This window comes from Anopheles aquasalis, chromosome 3, assembly GCF_943734665.1.
Source record: "Anopheles aquasalis chromosome 3, idAnoAquaMG_Q_19, whole genome shotgun sequence".
In the NCBI taxonomy this organism is placed as follows: Eukaryota; Metazoa; Arthropoda; class Insecta; order Diptera; family Culicidae; genus Anopheles; species Anopheles aquasalis.
The window spans coordinates 27,964,466-27,986,716 of NC_064878.1; the positions used below are offsets into that span (position 1 = coordinate 27,964,466).

Genomic DNA, 22,251 nt, shown 5'->3' on the forward strand with positions numbered 1-22,251 from the left:
GTTACCAACAAACTACTCCTCACACTAAAAAGAACAATGTGCCGCCTTCAAATACACGGGCCCACATCAAACACATGAAGCGTGAAGCAGCAAACAACAGCATGATCATCACCATCATCATCATCATCATCACCATCCGCATTACTACTCTACTTCCCATGTCCATCAAACGTCTCGCATCGCGTAACATCGCTCGGTGGCCCCGTGAATCCTCCAAAGCACGCTTTGGCGATCGCGTTCGCCTCAACTCAGCTGATCGCCCAGACCGGCCGCACGGTGGAGAAGGAGGCCGCACCGGTGCCAAACGAAACCGAAAGTGAAGAAAGGTCCCGAACGAACAAACGAGCGAACGAACGATCGCGAAAACACGATGCCGATCGGAAAGCTCTGCGCGATCGCGATTATCGCGAAAGCTCACCACTGTCTCGCCGCCAGAGGTGATCGTGTTGTAGGGTTCCGTTTGGACGCGCGCGATCCGCGCGTTCGGCGTCTGCAGCTGCATTGAAGTCTTTCGTCGACGCGACGCGGTTCGGCTTCAGTCGTTGGATGATCGTCGCGGTGTCTGTATCGCGGCCGCTTGGGAAGGCTTTTCGGGGGAGACCGTTGCGTCCCGTTTGCGTTGCATTCAGTAGATTGAGGCAAGTGACGGCCAAGAGCGAGCGTTTGTACGATTCAATTGACCTGCCCAGCGCCTTTGCAGCGTGCAGCAACAAAACAAGGGGGGGGTGCCGGAGTGGCTGTGTATTGTCTGGTTGGTTGGTTGGTTTGTTGGTTTCTGGGGGTGCCAAAGTGTGAGACAAAGTGAAAAGTGATCGTGTCAAGGATCGTGCAGCTTGCGTGCGTGCGGTCGCAGAGAAAGAGAGCGAGTGAGCGAGCGTGGACGTGAGGTGCGCCACCCTCGTGGATCCGTTCCAGTGAACCCGCGACCTGCCACTCCGGCCGAAGGGTTACTTGACCTCCGACAACGGAACGGTAATGCGTTTTCGGATCGCGGTCGAAGATCGCGAGCGGTGAATGACTGTTTTGTGAAAGTGGTGTTCTGTGTGGAGTGCCTGTGAGTGTGGACCTGCGGAGAGCGTTTTCTTCTTCTCTGTCTAGTGTTACGAAACGATCGCCAAGACGGCACTAGAACCGTAAACAACATGAAAAACATTTCCAAACGTTCGTTTTCCGTTCCGAAAAAAGAAAACACAAAACCAAAATGGAGAAATGGGAAAAGAAAGAGGGGAAAGAAAGAAAGAAAGAAGAAAAAAAAGACACAATGGACGCAAAGCGAATCGGCTTCAGTTTTATTAGTTCGCTTAAATTGATTTAAAATTTAACGACCGCAGACTTTACGATTCGGGGACCCTTTCCCCCCCCCCCCCCCCCGGTGGTGCTGGGGACTGGATTGAACGATGGATTGAAAACAAGTTTTGCTGCTGTTGCTGCTGCTGCTGCTGCTGCTGCTGCTGCTGCTGCTGCTGGCAAACGACAACACCAGAGCGGATCGGATCGGATCGAATTCGATCCGGAAAAAGGAGGAAAAGATGCTTTATAACGCTTCATTACCGTGTCGCCGGTATTCGGTAGTGCCTTTCTTCTCTACTCCCACTGGGTTCGCGTGTCCATACCTTACCTGCGGATTGCTTTTCTACATCGTTGCACCCTCCCCAAAACACTACCGTTTATTGCGATGAGGTTTCAATAAGAGTAAATTTAATTAGTTTATCACTTCTCCGCGATTGCGTGCGGTAATCGTTCTTCTTTCGTCTGTTGTTTTTTTTCTTCACAAAAGTGCTTTTAAGGCAATTCATTTTTTTTTCAACATTATCAACTCATTTGAATGAATTTCGTCCTTTTGCACATTCTTTAACACATTTCCTTTACTTTTTAAAGTGTTTCAAGAGCTTTCTGATTAATAGGTTATGATTTTTCGAAAGTGTTTCATTGCGATCACCATTCACTTCGTAACCAATTGCTTTTTTTCCTTTTCCACTGTTCTGACTCAACCACTAGCAAGTATTTTCCCCTTTTTCACTTTCCTCTCTGGTGGCACGTGCCGTTTGGAAGGAAAGTGATTCCCACGGCCACCAGGTAACAGCTTTTAATTGATTTGACCGATCGTTTCGTCCACTGCGCCTCTTGCGTATCCGATTGCAACCTCCTTTCCCAAAACTAACTCTCCCCGTTCGAAACAATAGAACCTTATGAATTGGGGCTAGACCCAAGGTGTGCTGGCTGTTTTCCGATTTTTCACTTTCATTTTCATCGGCCACACCGAACTATTCAGGTTCGGTTCACGTTTAATTTCATTTCGTTCCCTCTGTCTACAACCAGACAGCAAACCGCAACTGTAGTGAGTCGTTGTATGTGTGTAACGCGTATGTGCGCGCGTGTGTAAGGTGAAGAAAGTGGAGTTGGTGGTAGCGGGAGATACGGATACGGAGTGCGAAAAAGGGCAGAAAAAAAAACTAAACAGTCCAACACAACAATGGTAAACAAACAATACAACGTGCACAACCCGAAGCTGCACAAGACGAAGGTTGGTGGCAATGGTGGTGGTACTGGCAGTGGCGGAAGTGGAAACAGTTCGCCATCGCCACTGCGCAGCTCCTATAACATCATTTCCACGCGCCCGGATGCCGGAACGACGGACGAGGATCGGTTTTCCATCGAAAGCGGTAGCGGCACCGGTGGCGGCTTGTCGGAACAGTCGACCGTGCTGGCCGGGAGTCGCTCGTCGGCCGGTAGCCGGCAGCTACCACCACCGCCACCACCACCAAGAGGACCTCGGCAGCTCAGTGTTAGCCGCCGGGCAACGGTGACACCGGAACAGCAGCAACGCAACGGTGATGAGGAGGATCTCTATGGACGGAATATACAGTTCTACGGTGAAGGACAGCTGACCGAGGCGGCCGCTGAGGTGGTTGGCGAGAGTCCTGGCCATGCTGGACGTTTTGCGCATGGGCTCGGTGGCAAGGAGCTCACCATCAGCGATATCGGGCGATTTCAGTACATTCTGCAGATGGATCGAGAAGTGGTAAGTTGCTAGTGGAGAGCTTTAATTGATCTTTACACAATACTGGGACTTTTAGAGGGACCATAAACTGAATGATACGAATGATTAATTCAAATTAAAACGATCTCCATGAATTGGTCATTAAACATTAAATTAAACATTAAGTTGAACATTAAATTATCGAAACAGGTGAACTGTCAGTTCTCTTTAAGTTAGTCAATTTAAAGGCCTGAAATCTTACGAAGATAGAAAATAGAATAACCAGCGTATATTCTTTGATTATTTAATCTGAACAAGGGATTACAAAACGAGAACCTTGTCTAGAATGTCCCTTAAGGGGGGACTTCGGCATTTTCGGGCCAAAAAAGGCCCTTTTTTGACGATTTTTTGTGACGTAACCATTCAACTTTATTTATGCAAATAAATGGCATATTCATCTACAACTTTTGAAGAATATTTGATATAGTTTTGAGCAACATTCATGTACAAACTATTCCATGGCATCAAATTTAGGAAGTCGTGTCGACGAAAAGATACTTTTTACGGTTTCCATCGTAGCGACATGACGGATCATCTGAAACATACAAATCGATATTCGTTAGAAAGGTTATAAGTTTATCTAGGTAACTTTGGAGAGTTTTTGTTGATATTCCAATTTTTCGATTTTTGGCAGATTTTTGAAGTTGAAGAAGTGATGCTTTTTGCGATTCTGTAAAAAAAGAACGAGCTTTACAGATTTGTTTTAAAAAAAGTATCATCAATTTTAATGATCTCTCGACGGAGCTACCAGGCAAAAAGTGTGCAGATTATGTGTTAAAAATTTCAAATCGATCGGCCCAGTAGTTTTTACGGTACGATGGGTACCGATTTTGAAAACGTTGGTTCAGGGAAACGCTCTTCAAAGTAGCGAGCTGCATGGAGCCTTGTATGAATCGCGGATTTTCAAAAATCTGTATCTTTGTCAGTTTTTCTTCGATTGATCCAAAACTTTTACACAATACTCTCGAAAGGATCAGCTTTCAGGGAAAAATGTTAAAAACATATGTCACAAAAAATAATGGAATACCGAAGCCCCCCCTTAATAATATTTTGGGCAGAACATTTCAAGGATCATTCAGATTGACTTGGAAATTGAGTTCTATTTGAAATTGACTTCTTCGGGAGGTTATGGTCCACATAATCATGATTGGCCTTCAGCCTTCTAGTGATCCTAGTTCCTCTCCAATCAGCAATCGCGACGCTACCTGAGATTAGTGTTGATCGAACGCGCGACGGAAATAGTACATCAATTCCAAATTGGAAGGCGAATCGAGATGGAGGCGATTTCATTCAAGTTCTGACCACCACAGGGGCTTCCGTTCCCAAAAATAGTTTCGTTTCATCTCGTCTCGTAGCACCACACGCGTATTACTCACGATCACGAACACGCAGCGCTTCGGGAGTCAGCCTTCGATGAATTGCCGAACGCACCGCCGTTTACGCCACTTATATGACCTCGATCCGTCAGAAATCTCATCATCATCAGACCCCGATGCGAAAGATGGATGAAGACGGAGAGAGCGCGAGCACGTGGTTCGTCACCTCTCCTCATCTCCTCTTTACTAGTAAGCCTCACCAAGGCAGCAACAGCAGCAACAGCACCGCTATCTGATGGATAATCAATCAAACGTGTCACGCGAAATTAGCTCACGCTCCAATCCAATGTGCCACCGACGCAGCGTGCGAAGTTTTGGGGCGAAACTGATGTAATTGCGTGTCGCGACATTGGGCAGATTGGGCAGATTGGATGTCGCGTGTTTTCGAACCGATCAATCGGATCCTCCCCTGGATTCGTTGTGATGCACAAGGTTTGGAGTTCACGAGAGGCTTTTCGCGAACTTTTCACGAGTCACTCTTCGCTCAAGCGCTTGACCTTTCGTGGAATCTTGACGACGGTTGGGCTTGGGCTCCTCATAGTTTGTGGCCGTTTGCTGAGGCTTTGTGGCCGAAGCTAACGAAGTGATACCCATAAACCAAGCAGGAAGTGTCTTCTACACCCTCCTGAACTTAGATTGAACTACCCCTCCGATCCACGACCCCTCAATTTGGGTTACGTTGCGTGGTTGCTGAAAGTTCACGCAATATTTCGGGCCGACCGGTGGCGATTGGAAGGAACACTTGATCGAATATGGCGTTTGACGGGCTCGCAAATGGTAGCCATAAACGCAGCACCGAAACGGCGACGCGTTGCGTTTGACGCCTTACCGACGGCTGGCAGTGGTCGCGCTGACCGGATGGATTGGTGCGCGAACCGATGGCAATCTTAGCGCCTCGAATCCCTAATTGGGCAGCCGCTTGATTGCGGTCCGGGTCATCGGGCCATCGGGGAAATCGATTTTTTTCTTTTTGGACAATTCGTGAAAGGCTAGATCGATTGCTAAGCAAACGCGGAAACAGCAAACAGCAAATCAAGTCGGGTCGTGGGGCGCATCGCAACGGTGGTTTGGAGGTAGAAGCAGCAGAAGGTTTGCAATTGTTCACGCCGTTTGGGTGTTCGTTGTGGGGCGTAATTTGGAAGCTGTTAACCCATCCGTCCGCCTGTCCGTCTGTCCATCAGTTTGTCCGTTTGCACGGGATGAGGTACATTATGCAAGCGCACCAAGTGGAAGTGTAGCTTTGGTCTCACCGGAGTTTACCTTGTGTAAGATTGCACGTATTTGGAAGGAGAGATAAATGGTTTCTGGTCTCCTGTTTTGCTACACTGCAGCATCACAGGAAGCGTGTCTGATCATGTCGATTATTTAAAGAGCAAACAAAGAAAGCGAACTTCTTAATCAAAAGTCCCATAAAGAGGTGCTGCTTCTTTTAGTGGAGTCCTCTTGGGTCTTTCCATCACTTTCACTGATTGTTGGCGCCGTTCGATCTTTTGGAGATGAAATCGACACCGTAAGGAGCGATAGGATTTCATACGAAGAGTAGAAATGCGCCAAAGATTGCAGATCGCAAAATGTTGTACTTATTCTATAGTAACAAGAGAGCTGTCTTGAGCCCTTTTTACACTTTGCGTGTCTTTAACGCATTTATAAAGACTTTAGACCTAGAAAGTCCTGTTGCAGATCTATATAATAAGAATGAAGTAGATTTGTAAAATGAGAAGATCCTATTTTAATTAAATAATATATTTTTTAGCTGCCATTAATGCTGTCATAGCTGTGCAAACAAAGAAGCATCAGTTGAAAGGTTATCCAAGCGCAGGTAGCATAAGGATAAGACAGAAAAGCTAACGAATTGAGTAACACAATTATCAACAGAATGACCATTTGGTGGCCCAATTTCAAGAAATGACACTTGACTTGTCCCATTTCTAACTGATGACGCACGTTCACAATTCATTTTTGTGAAAGAAGCCGCCAACCATTTGAACTGTTTGCATCACAGCTAATTGTCATAACAATCGGATCGGGGATCATATGCGTAAGATGATCCATAAATTATCATTCAAATCGCTCACGCATATCACAATCATGCGCAGCACGACTGCGAGAGACCTTTGCGATAACAATCGTCATGTAGAATGTCGTCCATTTGCCCACACCGCCGCCCATTGAGTTTCTGGAGCATCTGACCCCCCTGGGAGCGGGCATCATCGGTCAGAAAACAACAACAACAAAGTGCAACCACCTTTCTCGCCATCCCTTCCCCCATCGTTCCACATAATTCATGCGGCACTGGGCACGCGGCATTACTCAAAATAAAAACACCCGGTGCCCAATTTGGTAATGCCAACGGTAAAGGAGCGGACATCAACCGGATCGTATCGTCCAATTTTATGAATCGTTTAGGTATCTCGGGTGGCCCATCACACCCCACTAGGGGTGTCCGCTATGCACGCGCTGCTGTCGTGAGTTGGTTGGCCTATTGAGCCCGCGTGTAATCTCCTCTCGCGGCCGCACCGGTGCTCCAGTAGATCGCTTGTGATGTCTGTCTGATTCTAGGCAAAAGGGGGCGCCGGGCGGGCACCACCAGAGGTGTCTTGTGGTAGCTTCCCACGCCGCAACCGAAGGAAATTGGTTGGCAACTCCAAGGTAAACACACAAAAAAAAACACGCATTCCCACCGAGCAGCAGCCGTCGAGGCTAATGGAAATGCATCATCAACTTCAATGGGAATAGGGTGACTATTGCCACAACCATTGGGAGGTTTTTGTCTTCATTTTTTGTTGTTCAGGTCGCTGTTTTTCATCGTTGCTTTCGACAGCGATGCAGCCAGCAACGTCTACGATGATTCTTTCGTTCTTGGCAAAGAGTGCAACGAGAGTTTTTTTTTTGAGTTTTCCATTTGCATTAGCCTTTTCCCCGCTTTGGACAAGCAAAAATCGAATCTGCTGCATGTAATGTCGAGCCTTTGTTCCTCGAAAGGCGAAGGCAAAAATGGAAACATTTATCTTCGTTGCTGCTGCTGCTGCTATCGAGATGATGCTGGAGATGTAGAAGAACATAAAGTACACCTTGTACCCATATGCACTTTGCTGGTGGTGCTCCATTCGGTGATTTAGATGCTATTTAAAGCGAGAAGCAGCGCCACGGATAGAGCAGCCAAGGCTCAGGTGCAGCAGCAGCAGCAGCAGCACGGTGGTAGCACTTGCCACGGTTCCGTCACCGCAGGGCGCAGGTGCTGCTTCACGCGATCGCGAATGCATCTTTACGGGCCCTGGCGTGCAAAGGTCATCCTAAAAGGGTCTGCGTGACTGAGTATCGGGTGCAGAGGCGAGGGATCGGAATGTCGACAAAGGACGAAGCGCCAGCAGCGAGCGAGATGAGCAGCGGCGCCTGACACACGGGGGTACATATAACACCGGGGTTTTACTTTGGTTTCACCCATCACGTTCAGCGGCCCCAATTGCATCGCATTGCACCGCCATCTAAATGCCATCCGACTCCTGGTCGGCTGGCCGGAGCTAACCCATCTGCCCCATGGCGGTGCATAAGGAGGAAGGGAGGATGGCGATGGAGATGCATAGCAATGAAGCGATAGATCGTGACAGACAATGGTGCGGTAGATGATGGTGATGGTATTAGACCGAAGAGTTCACTTACTCCCGATCGGTGTGGAGTTGTCTGTACAGCTCGGCTAGAGTAACTACGAAATTATGTTTTATTTTGTTGAAGAAGATTTTAAATTCTATAGCTATTACCAGTGACTAGCATTTCAACTGGATTCAAATCGAAGGATTAACATTTTTCCTTTTTTTCAACAACTGTTTTCTTTAAAAAAAATTAAAAATTTTCTAAATTGGTAACCGTTTTAATGAAAAATACTTAATCCTGTAGTTTGACTGGTACTAAACTTTGTTGTTGGTGCGTTAGTATTTACTAAGCTAGCGAATGAATTTTAATTTTTTTTGCTAATATAATCTGATTAAGAATTCTCATAAGTACCAACACTTACCAGATTAGCGTCTATAATTCCACTAATTACAGCAACCAAATTACAAAAGTAAATTACAAAAGCAATTGTAAAGACTATCGCTCATCTTTCTAATCATGTTGTTATACTATTGACAAGAATAGGTTATAAATCGCTCTTTATAATATAAAAATACTATTTTACTTTATTTGTGAATTTACCAAATACTTGTGATGATCAGCAATTACATTAAACTCGAGCTGTATAAAACAGGGCCTTTCATTGACGTATACTTGCATTACCTTGAAAAGTCTGGCACATGATCCACAAATAATTTGTTTGATTTCTTCTCTCAAAACGATTTTCTTAATCTTAATGTTGTACGGGGTTTTATTGTGTTTTATCCCCTTGAAAACATTTTTTTAAACACTAACCCTCATTTTAAATGGTATCGCTCTAAACACTGATCACAGGAACTCACTCACTTCGCTTACCTTAACGAAATCTTCCCAAAACAATCCTCAGACTTTATACACAATATTGTCACAAAAAAATAAACAGAAACAACCGCCCCACAAACTACCGCAAAACGACAGCAGAATCCATAATATCCTCCCCCCGATTCCGAAGGTTCAATCACCACAAAACGCGTGGCCTTCATCGGCCGGTTCGCGCGGTTGACCTTCATTCCGGCTCGGCAGCGGTGCTGGCGGTGGTGGCAGTGGCATCGCCAAACGGCCCGTCCCGGAACGTTCTGCCCTGAAGGCAGGCAGAGCAGAGCAGAGGAGAGCAGAGAAGAGGAAGAGACACCGTGGATCCTCCTCGATCGACCACGACGAGCGAGCGAAATCGAAAATTCCTTTCGCTTCGCTCGCGTCTCATTTCTCCTTCGCTTTCGTCGTGGCCGGTGAATCCAGTTATGCTAAATGCCGGAGCAGCGGCCCCACCCCGGGGGCACCGTGTAGCCGAAAATAAATTCTACAAACAACCGGCCCGCGACCGCTTGCCGAACCGAAAAAAGATGGCGACGGCGCCGCTTATAAGACGGAAGGTCAGCAGCATCAGCAGCAGCAGCCAGCAGCAGGAGATCGTTGGCGATGAGCCAGAAAGATAGAGAGAGAAAGAGAGTGAAAGAGAGCATGAGCGATAGGAGCAACCGATTGCCCAGCTCATCAATGCTCATCTGCCGCGATCTGGCGTGCGTTGGCGTCGGCCCCCGCATTTTCGAGGTTTTGATCACTTTCGCCTTTCGTCGCGCTCCTCCCCGGGGGATACCGGTTACCTAATGTATCATAATAATAATCGTTTTGAACGCCTCGGAACCAACGGACGGACGGACGGACGACAGGCTTGAAGTGGTTCAAGATCGAATGTGAATGCTAACAAAATTGATCCACTCGAAGGTCTCTCGGAACGGAACGGCACGGAACGGAAAAGGAAAAGGAAAACGGAGAAGTGCTCGAAGCAGAGATGGGTGAGTGATGCTGATGAGGTCAAAGCAATCCGGAGCGAAAACTGGAACAGCAACCGCTGGAAAGTCGTTAGCGTAGAGGCACCCCTTGGTGATGGTTTTAGTGTTTGTGCTTTGCTGCATAATGTTGCCACCAAGTGGAGAGCACTTCTCCTCACAAAGGATTCTTTCGATTTGCTCGACAATCACTCGCCGAACGGTGTTTGTCACTTGAAATTCGCTGCTAAGAGGAAGGACAGACAAATACAAAGGTGGAGCCAGAGTTCTTTTGACTTCATGTTATTGTGGCACCGTTGTATTGATGAATGCAACATGACAAAGCGCTCCTAGGAGCATCAGGAAAGTATAGATCTGTAGCACCACCATCGAGCATTAGGCTCCGGTAGTATTTAAATCGGTAACACTGTCCCTGAAGCTGCCAGCAACAGTAGCAACGGCGTCCTTGAACTATAGGGCACGATCATTTCGGAATCGAACAGCGTCGAAACACTTCAACATCTGTTCTCCCTCTACTCGCGCCACATATTGAAATGTAAATGTAAATCTGCCCAAACAAAAGGAACAAACGCGTTCGCTTGTGCGTGCGAGGTGCAGTTTCGCGTCTGCGCGCTAGCCATCATATTCATTTATGATCGTCTTCAACTTGACCGTGATTCAAATGGTGTGTCCGCGATCGCATAACAATTCAGTTTCGACACCGGCCCGAAACCGGTGCTACCGAAGAGGAAGCAATGGCCGCTCCGAAAAGAGCATCACCATCTTGCTACCTCCTCCTCCTTCTCCTCCTCGAAAGTGTTGCTTCATTTGTCTCCTTCGAGCGAACGATCGCGTGATCGTTGGCGATCTAGTTTCTTTGCTTGTTGCCGGATGCAAATTGATCACCGCATCACCGCAAACTCGTCTGCTCGCAAACGAAACACAGCTCACACGCGAGGGTCGCGATCCGTCGCGATCGGCTTATCATAAATTCAACATTCCACCAGGTGCCGATGAACAGGATGGCGCAAAGCAAAACCCACGACATCAGCGTTCAGTGGGCATTCTTTTGCTGCTGCTGCTGCTGAGACGGTGCGTGGCGTCCAAAAATGGTTCCCCGTTCCGTCCTTCAACTCGCAACCGGTACGCACGGTGTGATGTATTTTCGGCAACTTTAACGAGCTTCGAGACGGTCGAGATGGTCTAGGATGGTGTCTGTTGAAGCTAACGGAACACCAGGCACAGGTGAATAGGTTGAAACCTTCACGGGACATGGCCAGACACGGGGCCACTACCTTTAACCTGCGACCGGCGACTAAACCTCAGGAAGTCAGAGTTCAGGTGGTTCAGCGTTTTGCTTTCGCGCTCGTTGACATTGAAGCGCAGGCCGCCGGCTCCGTTGTCGTGTTGTCGAAGACGATTAAGCATCGCGATAGCCTAATACGTACAGTGGTGGTTAAGGCGGATCACAGCGACAATGTCTGTCTCCGTAAATGCGCTTTGCCTTTGAAAAGAATGATTGTGATTCTGATCCGATATCAAAAATTACCAATTGACGAGCAGATCGACAAGAAGCAGTCGCGATCATGCTGCACCTTATCCACGTCACTGTTTGCTCTCGGGGTCATCTGAGTCAGTACATGCGCAGGAAATACCGAAAAGTCGGTTTATGCGAGGTCACTCGCATAGTTCACTCGCATTCGCACCAGTCATCTCGCGAGCGTGATCGTGGACCAGCACGATAAACATCTGTCCTCCTGCCGATGGTACGCTAATTCCGTTTTTCTGTCCTTTTTTCCCTGCTCTCCACAAGCTCCTTATTAAAACGAGCTTGATCAGTTCTCCCTTCACTGGTGACGCTGACGATCGTAGGCCTTCGGGGGTTTTAGCTCCCTTGCAAGTCGCGCAAGCGAGTCACCGATTTGATGGCATTGGGGGCATTTCGCTTATGCGCTCGCTCTCCCTCCTTCGAGCCAGTGTCTTGGATCATAAAATAGAACAGCGCGAGCTCGACAGCTCCAGTGCCGTCACCGGCGGCACTGTATAGCTCCGTGGCTCCCACGCCAGCACCCGAAGATGATGGAGATGCGATCTTTTGGAAGTTGTGCACATTTCAAAGCGCTCTCGCTCTAGGGGGGACAGAGATTTCGCAACGAAACGAACATCGTCCTCGTCACTTGCAAAACGGGGGGGCAGGAATTCTTGTAACATTCTCCCCCTCCTCGACTCCTCATTGCGTTGCTCTTCATCGGAGCCTCATCTGATCAGATATCCCTCCCGGCGATACGCATCGAAACGGAAATGTACGCATCAGCGCGAACGGTTTTACGACAGCGACACCGATATCTGCTGGTGCTAATTTGAATGTACGCCTTGTGGTCGCTCAGGGTCCGTCGTTGGCCAGCGGATTTTATGAGGCCAGCGGGGATGAGGAAGTTCATAAAATACGCCGAGCATCTTGTAAGAAAGGATCTCGCACGAGCAAACAATCTTTTCGTACCCATTCCGTTGGCCATTTCAAGGCCAACACAGTTCTATTTTAAGACACTTCACTGCGTGCATGCCAGCGTTTAGCTAGTGCCTCCATTCGATTGGTAATTGATTTATCACCCATCGGTTTAGATCTGCTGATCAGGTGAGTCAGCCTCTTACGCCGTCACTCGCTCATTACTCGCAACCAGCCCGCTAGGACGACATCAACCAATCGGCCAGCCGCAAAAACACGTGATGTATGTGCGCTTCCCTTTCTGTTACCTTGCCCCCGGGGCGACATTGACCAGTTATTGGTTCTGCGGACGCCTTCTTTGCGACAAAAAAAAAACCCCCAACCTCGCGCTCCTCATCACCGGCTCATTACTCTTGCTGGCCAATTACTTCGGCTGAAGAGACGTGAGAGTCAGCAGCAGCAGCAGCAGCAGCATCAGTAGCGACAGCGACAAAGTGAACGGTTTAACAAGTCATCGCGAGGACCGTCTTCGCGTAAAAGCTCATAATTATGATCATGTGCTTCAGCTGATTGTTTCCGTCATCCGTCCGGGAGGGTACGTCTTGGAATTACCGTGACAGTTCGACAACAATTGAAGCTGGAGGTAATAATCGTAAACGGTGTGCCGGTGATCAGGAACAATGAACTGCAACCCACAGCAGCGGTGCTGCGGTAAAGGGAATGTCCATATCGTCCAGTTCGGAGCCAAATCATGTTTGGACGCTCGCTTTGTCATCGTAGTGCTTCCATCCGTTCCGAACTGGAACTGGTTTTCCTTGGCTCAATGCCATGCTCGATAACACACACGGTCTGAGGGCCACTGATGGTGGCTGCAACCGCACCATCAACACCACCACCAGCAGCAGCTGCTGTCATTAGCATAACTCACGCCAACAGGCAACGATCGAGCTCCAGCTGAGTACGGTCCCTCGTTCGTCTTGGCACTCGTCTGATTAGCGATCTTCGCGGGGCAGTAGCGTGCAGGGGGTGCTGCATTTGAATAACTGGAACATCATAGATGATCGCTAGATGAGGATGGCCCTGGAGGCTCGGACCTCTGCCACCCTTGAGGTCATCCTGCAGCAACGGTTGCATCGTCTGCATTTCGATCCTTTTTGATCCGTTTGATAACACCGCAACGCCGCGCCGCAAAGGGTTTTGTCACTAGCGGAAGCGCTCGAGTCACGCTGGCAAATGCATTTAGTTTTTCTCTCCGGTCCGTGTACCCTTGGGCCCTGAAATACTCTCGCCGGAATTGTTACGCTTCGGCACATGCACATGATCAAGAGAGAGAGAGAGAGAGAGAGCGGGTGGGCGGGAGGGAATAGGGCGATAACTATGATAATGCTTTCCAAAGTGACGCACGGTGACTGGCCCTCGCTAACCAGCGTGATAACGCGTCGGTATTACGTTATCTTCCGATTTTATGAGACAGAAACTTGTTTCTTCTTTATGCGTTTCCATGAACGCCGACACATTTGTTGGGTAACCGCGGGCTGATTTGTTTGGAATGCGACAAACCCACTGGTCCACTCCCTTTCAATTATGCACTTTATGAAGGTGGGACAGTTGGTTGGTTGGTTGGTTGGTTGGTTCGTTGTTGCGATTACTGGTCGTCGATTGATAGAAGCAGGAAGTGCTTGTAGTACAAAATGTCGATAAACATTTTAAGAAATTGGCTTAACCGTGAAGGATCGCATAATGCACTTCGAGTGGGTAAAGGAGAAGAGTTTGATAAGACACGGACTGGAGCAGGTTTTTTAGTAAGTGCAGGATGTTTCATTATGTCTTAGCTAATTTTCTGGCTGTTGCTACTTTCCTGAAAATGCTTTTAATCTATTGGCTTACTCTTGCTGATTTTTAACGTTGCAGTATTCTTTATATGTTTAAAATCCTATTATCGTGAACGTAGATTAGCATTTTTCTACAAGTGTAGAGCACGTGCCCTGAAAAGGGCATTTTGAATAATTTCATGAATAATGTGGCTTAGAAATTGTTCAAACAAATTCAATGAAATCAAGTTTGTACTGCAGGAAATGATTCAAACAGAGCGATTTTGCCAGAAATTTACTTAAATTAAGTGATCGCTAACCAATCCATATTTAGGTTTGAAGCGTTTCCCTATTAAACTTTGCAAAAAATGGAAAAAATGGATTACATCCTAAAATTGTCAGATATCTTCGCTAGAAAACTAGAACAATGCCTTGTAATTAACTGGAATTCATTTGTTTTAAGATGCAGAGGAGTATAGATCAAGATAAAACTGACTAGAAATTGAAGTTTCTCCCAAAATTGATTTTTTACCATCCAATTTCAATCGCTCTGCGACATAATGAAACACCCCATAATGAATGATCTCCAGACCAGGTGTCGTGTTTATGGCGTGATCAATCCTCACAACCAAACACATACGTTCGATCAACAATGGTCTATTACAGTTAATGTGCCAGCATGCAAGCGAGAGTGGCACCCAAACCACCAATAACCGGCACCACCGCCGACAAAGCGACATTCTTTGGCCATGAATGCGATGCATTTTTACCGTGTTTTGCCGTGTTGGTCGCTTAATTTCCCTCTACTGCGCCGGCTCAAGGAGAGACGGAAGTTGGGCGAGTACGCGTGATCGCTCCGTGTACATGTATGTATCGTATGGTTTGCCGCCATATTGGCCATTGTTGAGGCCAGAACATCGAGCAGCACATAATCGCTTCACAAAAAACAACAAAACACCCAACCACGCCGTAAGTTGTAGCGAACGCATGCATTTGGACAGCTTTTGCGCAACATTAAAGCGCCCTCCAGGGAGGGCTGTACGCTGCCTTTGGGGATTTCGCAGCTGCGTATGACGGCTCCGGGCTGCAAACTGTGCACAATGCACGAGTTCACAAACGAGCAGCAAAAAGGGGGTTTGCGTGTGCTGGTATCTGGTGACGAACATGATTGCGAACACACTGGGCTCTGGTCTGACGGTGTCAGTCGCTGCTTTTCCCTAAAGATTAGTTGCCTCAAATAGGCCGACAAGGAATAGGGAAACACGTGTCCTCTAATTCATGAGGCAGGCTTCGTGGATTGGTAATGGAGAGTGACTCATTCGAGGGAATTGGATGCAGAGAGTGAACGGTAAAGATGATGACTTATTTAGTGTTTATTTGCAATCGAGTTTTTAGTAGAATAAGTATTTAAATTTATAGTTCTTATTTTGATACGGAAGAGAACATAGTGGCATGAGGAATACTAATGGTTTTTCATCAGTTGAAATTTTGCTAATATGTTCTGTATTGTCAAAGCGAGAATGAGTATAATGAGTTTCGATTTTTTTATCTAAGATCATGTGATTTATTAGCCTTTTTCCAGCATATGCTATCCAGTAAACAATGTGAGTGTTTATATTGGAACAATGAACCATTTTTAAATCAAACATTGGAGCATAAACCACTTCTTGCTCACAATCTTACTAAAGAACAAATCCTCAGGATCATTTAAACAAATTGAATAATACTTTATTGATTCGCTTGTTTCTCACTAATGACGCATACACTTGCTGTAGGTATTGGTTTATTCCTGTTTCATGCTTTACTCTTGACTACTAATAATTTGGATTTGAAATAATTTCATTTGATTGCTTTTCTAGACACTTTTTTCTCATAAGACCTGTTCTGAAGTTTGTTATTTTTACTCAGTCACAGTTTCAAGCTGCTTCTTTGCGGCTTTCCATCCTCCTGCTTTCTTTATCTCTGGATTAGCAAATTGAAGGAATTCTGGAAACATTAGCCCTCAAACAAGATTTCTGTCCTAGATGTTCAACAACAGTTTTTTAAACACACTAAAGCCACAAATAATCAAGCTTTAAGAATCATTATTCTAATGCTACAGTCAATCAGACCGTCTCGAGTAATGTTAAGCAACTATCTGGTGTACAAATGTCTGCAGTTCTACCCGCAACACACGACTGATCAATCATTTCCTCTTCCATCGCATTGATTCGTCCGTTCTTGGCCGCTCCATTGCGGCAACGTTCCCCACCTGCTCCAAGACATCCACCTGTATGTGGCGTATGTCACGCGCAGCTCAGAACGTTTCCTTCTACGCCAATCGATAAACGGTATCCACGGCCGGGATTTACAGAAAATTTACATCCAGCGCGGAGCCACAGCTCGTGACCAATCAATCAGTCACGTGAACGCACGCATGCACCACGCTCTCGGAACGCTCGCTCAGGTGGTGGACAAAAATAAAAACGAATCACGAAAACCCTTCTTTTCCTACACGCAATTCAGCCACCTTCATTTTGGCCACGGCCACGGTATTGCAGCCAGCGACCGTACCAAGCGGCCAGCTAATAATGGCCAATCCATTGCACCTCATTCACTCGAACTCGAACCTCACAATTTGGCGCCATTTCGCTCACGATCGATCGCAGCAGCGTTGTTTTTCTGGTGCAAAACTCATTCAACCATTCCCCCTTGGCCACGAGTGGGGCACGACGCTAACGATCGGCTTCTTGGGCTGACTTGGGGTTTCGAACTGAGGTTGCGGTCAATCGGACGCTGACGACCGGCTTGCGTTAGCCAGCGTTGTGACCGCCGTGCGTGACGAAGCGAGGCGCACAGTATGTCAGCACGATTGCGCCACTTTCGACGCGCTCGATGTGTGTTGGTTTGCTTTTCCTTCTTCTCCATCACCTTCATCTCCTCCATCTTCTTCTTCTTCGCGTGGCATGTCGAATTGAAATTCAAATGTACACGCGTATGATCGCGACGGACATTCGATTGCATTTCGGTAGCCAGGTCACCAGCCTCTGACCAGCCTCTGACCGGGAGCTTGCACAGTTCTTGGACAAAACAACATCTTAGGAAGTGTGATGTAAGGGTCAAGCGAATTAGAAATCAGGAAAACACCAGGTTGCAAACATCCTTTTTGCTGTTTGTGTTTGATACAAAACTTTCGATCGTGTCCGAGATATGCGTTGGCACCTACTCCAACACCTGGCACCTCTTGATGATCAGGCGGCCCAGGTGAAACCTACGCACCATCTTATCTTGTCCGAGCGCCTCCACAAAACAAGCGACTTGCCAGCTGGTTGCTGGAACGCTTAAAAGCATTTTGTTGGATGATCACTTTGCTTCCTCAGCTGAGACTGATCAGAAACGCATCAGGTGAGAAACAAGCATGAACGAGCGGGGAGGGAAGGAGAAGGTGTAGAATGGCAAACAAAACAGACCCGGTACGAGATGGGAGGAAAAATGACCAACCTCTTGCAACCGCTGACCGGCGACACGCACTAAACGCACGATCCCCTTTTAGCCCTCCAGGAGCGGCACAACGGGTGGATGATGGTCCGAACGGGGGCTTTTAATTATGTAAACGGGTTCACGTGTGCAATTTCCGTGGCGTAATCTCTTGCATCTCATCTCGCTGGCCGCCGCCAACGAGGTGCGCCAAACACCCGGAACATACACCCTGTTGATGCCCTGATCGGTCTAACAGCCTTAACACGATCGGGGAATCGGAGAGAAAAATGATTTTCAAACCGATTTCAGTAGACAGGGCAGGACACGCCGTCGGAGCAAAGAAGCGAAGCGAATCAGCCGAATCAAAAGATCTTTCAGCTCGCTATGCCGATCGCGCTTAATGCATTTCACGCACCGACACCACCGCGATCGAATCGAGACGTTTTCAATCGACCCCCCGTCGCGGGGTGTTTGGATGGTTTTCGGAAAAATAGGGCGGAAACCCTACGGAACGGTTCACTTTCGCGATCACGAATTTGCTAAGCGCAAGCGCGACGATTGCAGGACGCTAGCGGGCGCGCGAGCGATCGGTTGCTCAAACCACATATCGGATATCGATCGGTCTGGCTTTTTGCAATCACATGCCGCCATGCCGTTGCTGTTTGGCGCAATTTTCATCGATCGAAAAGGGGTTTTGATTCCGTTTTTTTTTTTTTACCTTGAAACGGTGGAAATTCAGCGAAAGCCAGCACACCCTTTACCGGAGTCCACCGGAGAACCGCCGCGGATCGGGTGCTTCAATGTTGAGCTAATGAAACGAAACCATGGATCTGATTGCAATGGCTTGCTTTGGTCGGTTGGATGGCTTAGGGGTTGGTTTTTTGAGTGCTTTGTGCGCGTGAGTGATGCTCTGAATTAAATTCATTTTTTTTTGCTTTTCGCCAAACATCAAGTAATGGTGAGTGTCCTTGGGAAAACAGTGCGAGTGCAACCGAAACAGAACCACACCTCGCTTAATTACCGTGCAATGCAATCTCACGAGACTGCAAGGTCGAGGAGAAGGCATGACATTCGCACCTGTCTCATGACATTTGAATAGATTTAATTGGTTTTTTTGTTTTTTAATTATCTTCATTGACCAACACAACAGATGCCTCTTCTCAAAATAGATTAGTAAAAGCGAAAACAACCCCAAATGCCTATCTAGAGCTTGAATCTTGTGTCTTTTCGGCATCGGAATCAGAATAACATCGTTCAGGTACAGGCTCACTGCAACATGCCACCACATGGTCTGAGGTCACACGTGTGATCGTCACACTAGCGAAGGTGTCCCCTTTATCGCTCAAAGATGACGTTTCATCTCGTGAGATATTCGGAATTGAATTCGAACAAAACGCAATCGCTGTGTGTCCAACATGACACATGACATGACAATGGGGTGTTTTGGTTTGGCTTGATCGAGCGGTTGGTTGTGGGCGGGGAGGGCCACATTAGCAGCGGCGAGCGCCTGACAAGGCGCAGGGCAATCAAGTGGTAATGAAATGGCAAACCCGGGAGATGGAGCGTACCGTGAGAAGTTGTTCCGAAGATGACAATCTAAATTTCGTCGCTTATTAAGAATTCAAAGTTGTGGCTAAATTTTAGTTAATTTTAGTATTTTGGATGATAATTAATTTTGTGCGTTATTAAAGCATAGCTAATGAACAAATAAAATCCCAAGAAAGCCAATACTAAATATGATAAATAGTGCTTTAACACTCAATGACTAAACTGGATTGATCTTGAAACATATTAATCGCTACAAGTGCAAACTTTACACATTACATTTATAGTCGAACTAGCTTGACCCCGCGTGCGTCGCTACGCGTGAAAGACAGGTGTTATCTGAAATTTTCTCTTTCTTTGAGTTTCTATTTTGTTCATGACGACTGTTGTTCATATTTGCAAAGGAATTAACATTAGATTACATTCAAACCTTCAAGTGACCTTTTTCGTGGAGTGATCAATGAATATTTGGGAAACCATACTCGGCAAAGACGGTTTTGAGCCAGTTTTTTTTTAATTGTATGGTTTGATCAGTGAGGAGAATACTAATATTTAAGCAAGTTGATCCAGAAAGTGGGTGTGAACAAAACATTTCCCGTCCTCATGTCCCGTCCAACTCCTTCTGTACAGAACATATCAAGTCAACACGATCGTTATTGCAGGAGATTGAAAAAAAAAACAATAGTGCCACAGCGATTTATTATACAGTAATGTGATGTACAATGTTTTTGGTCATACCATCTTCGGCTAATACATACAAACTTGATGGTTTACCGACACGGGAACATGCAACATACAACTGCCCATGTGAGAAACATGGCTTTCTTAAATCCAATCCAAAAAAAAGACATAGTTTGCCCTTGGGACTTATTGATGGTCATGGCGAATGCAATTTTGATTGGAAATTGAACACGTTTAAATTCAATTGGGAATTCTGTCGGGATTATTGGAATACGTGGCAATAGAACATTTTCTCCTTTGAATTTTCCAGACAATATTGTAGCTTCGATGATATTATTCATCATTTTTTTCACCACCAATCGGGTCCCGTTACAAAGCCTTGGCGGGTTTAAATTTCTTAACAATATTACCGGTGATCCTATCTTCAGTCTTAGCATGTGTGGTGGCATTCCCGACAAATTCAAGGAATTCAAAAATTCCACCGGATAATTTACAGCTTCATTTACGTTGCAAACGGTGTCTATAGATTTATAAGATACCACATTTCCGGGCAATGCCTCTTGTATGCAAAAGTTTAAATCATCAACGTCTACATTTTTGGCTGCCAAAATTACCCTTTCTGCTAGCCATGGATGATTCAAGTAGTTAATGGATAGATCGCAGAAAACACTATCAATAAGAGCCTTTTGAGAATCAACGATGATGCAGAAATCCGAAGGCAACTCAATGCAGCCACTATTTTGATGAATCTTAACTTTTCCATCACCGATGGCTAGCAATTGCTTAGCAAATTTATCAGCTGAAGGGTCTCGTAGCATTTGAACGCGCATATTTACATTTAATGTAAGTTTTTCTACATGTTGCCATAGTGGAGATGATGTTAGACATGCTTCAATTTCGTCGGCGTATGTGCCTTTCGGAATGACTGGTAGAGTCTGCCTAAAATCACCAGAAAGGAGTAAAAGACTCCCACCAAGCAGATTGTCGTTCTTTCTTATGTCTTTAAGGCTTCTGTTGAGTGCCTCTAGAGCATGCTTATGTGCCATTGTGCACTCATCCCAAATGATTAATTTCGCCTTCCTTAATACGGTAGCCATTGCTGATTGCTGTTTGATGTTACATATCGCGTCTGGGAAGGACTTTATATTAAGCGATAATTTGAATGCTGAATGCGCCGTCCTGCCTCCATCTAGCAATGTTGCAGCAATACCGGATGATGCAACCGCCAAAGCAATTGCATTAGTCGAGCGTATTTTTGCAAGAATGATTGATAACAGGAATGTTTTGCCTGTTCCACCCGGTGCATCCAAAAAAAAGAATCCTCCTTGTTCTGTCTCAACTGCCAGCATTATTCGGTCGTAAATGGCTTTTTGTTCGTCATTCAGTAGCGGATGATCGCGAGCAACCATGGCTGCCATCTCATCGGTATTGTATTGCATTTCGCGACCAAGATCGGCATTGTTTAGCTCTGTTGAACCTCGATTGGGTGAACGTAGTCCATAATGAGTTAAGGGAAGATTGGCAATGCTTATGGAAAGATCTTCAATGGCAATTAACGCTTCGTTGCACATATCGGTGTTGTACGTGATCGATACATCGTCAAACCGAGTGCGTATTCTGTGCAGGATATCTTCTGTCATTGAATCTTTGTATTTATCCCACAACATAACTGCTTGTGCCGGGAAACATGTTGTTAAAAGAATTTCGAAGAGCAACCTAATTTGGACCGGTGTACTGCCTATTGCTGCCTCTCCTAGCATATTATCCCAATGACTGTCGTCTTCGAGCAAACCTAGTGCGAGGCACGCATCTTTATATGTTGAATACTGTTGTCCAATCACTTTGCGAAAATCTTGAAATGATAATGGGCCAGTAACATTGACCAATAACAGTCGCAAATAAAAGCACTCGGTCTGCCTTGGATTAACCGTGTAAACTCGACCCAAAGCATTTGACTTGAATATGCCGGGATACGCTACAACCGGTGTTCCTTGCTTACGGGGCATCCAAGTTTTTGCTGCGTTCCAAGTAAAATAACGGGGTACTGTCTTGTTGTATTTGGTGCGGAGTTCTTATTTCCCCAAAACCAAACTTTTCAATAACTCAGTAGTAGCTTGAGATCAACGAAATACGTTTGTACACTGCTGCTTTACTTTTGCTACTGCTTAATTCCCCTTTTTCGTAGCGATTTGCTAAGCGTAGTGTACTTGGATCTCTTTTTAAAAGTAAGTGTAAGTAAGAAAAGTAAGAAGAACAAAACGTGTAAAGTAAGAAGTGTTCGATAAATGTTTAAACCGGCTGTTGCGTCAACTGCTCACCGATGTATGGAGTAGTGTGAGCGTGTTATGGGATGGGATTAATTAATTGGATTGGGATTAGTAAGAGCACTCATGAGAGACGATCGCTCATGTGGTTCTTTGTGTTGAAGAGAGAATAAAGGTGTATTCGATTAGATAGCAAAGAAATCAGAAATCTC

General features: G+C 46.2%; 1 protein-coding gene across 3 annotated transcripts in view; it reads left to right on the forward strand.

Moving 5' to 3' along the window:
- Nucleotides 1-523: 523 nt before the first annotated feature.
- LOC126574243 (uncharacterized) overlaps nucleotides 524-22,251 on the forward strand; it is a 43,465-nt gene continuing 21,737 nt past the window's right edge. Inside the window, exons 1-2 of one of the 3 annotated variants that reach the window (XM_050234311.1) lie at nucleotides 524-642; nucleotides 2,324-3,022. In XM_050234311.1, coding sequence (XP_050090268.1) covers nucleotides 2,474-3,022 — 549 coding nt within the window. In that variant the 5' untranslated portion in view covers nucleotides 524-642; nucleotides 2,324-2,473. The other 2 variants (XM_050234312.1, XM_050234310.1) reach the window with 2 other exon arrangements.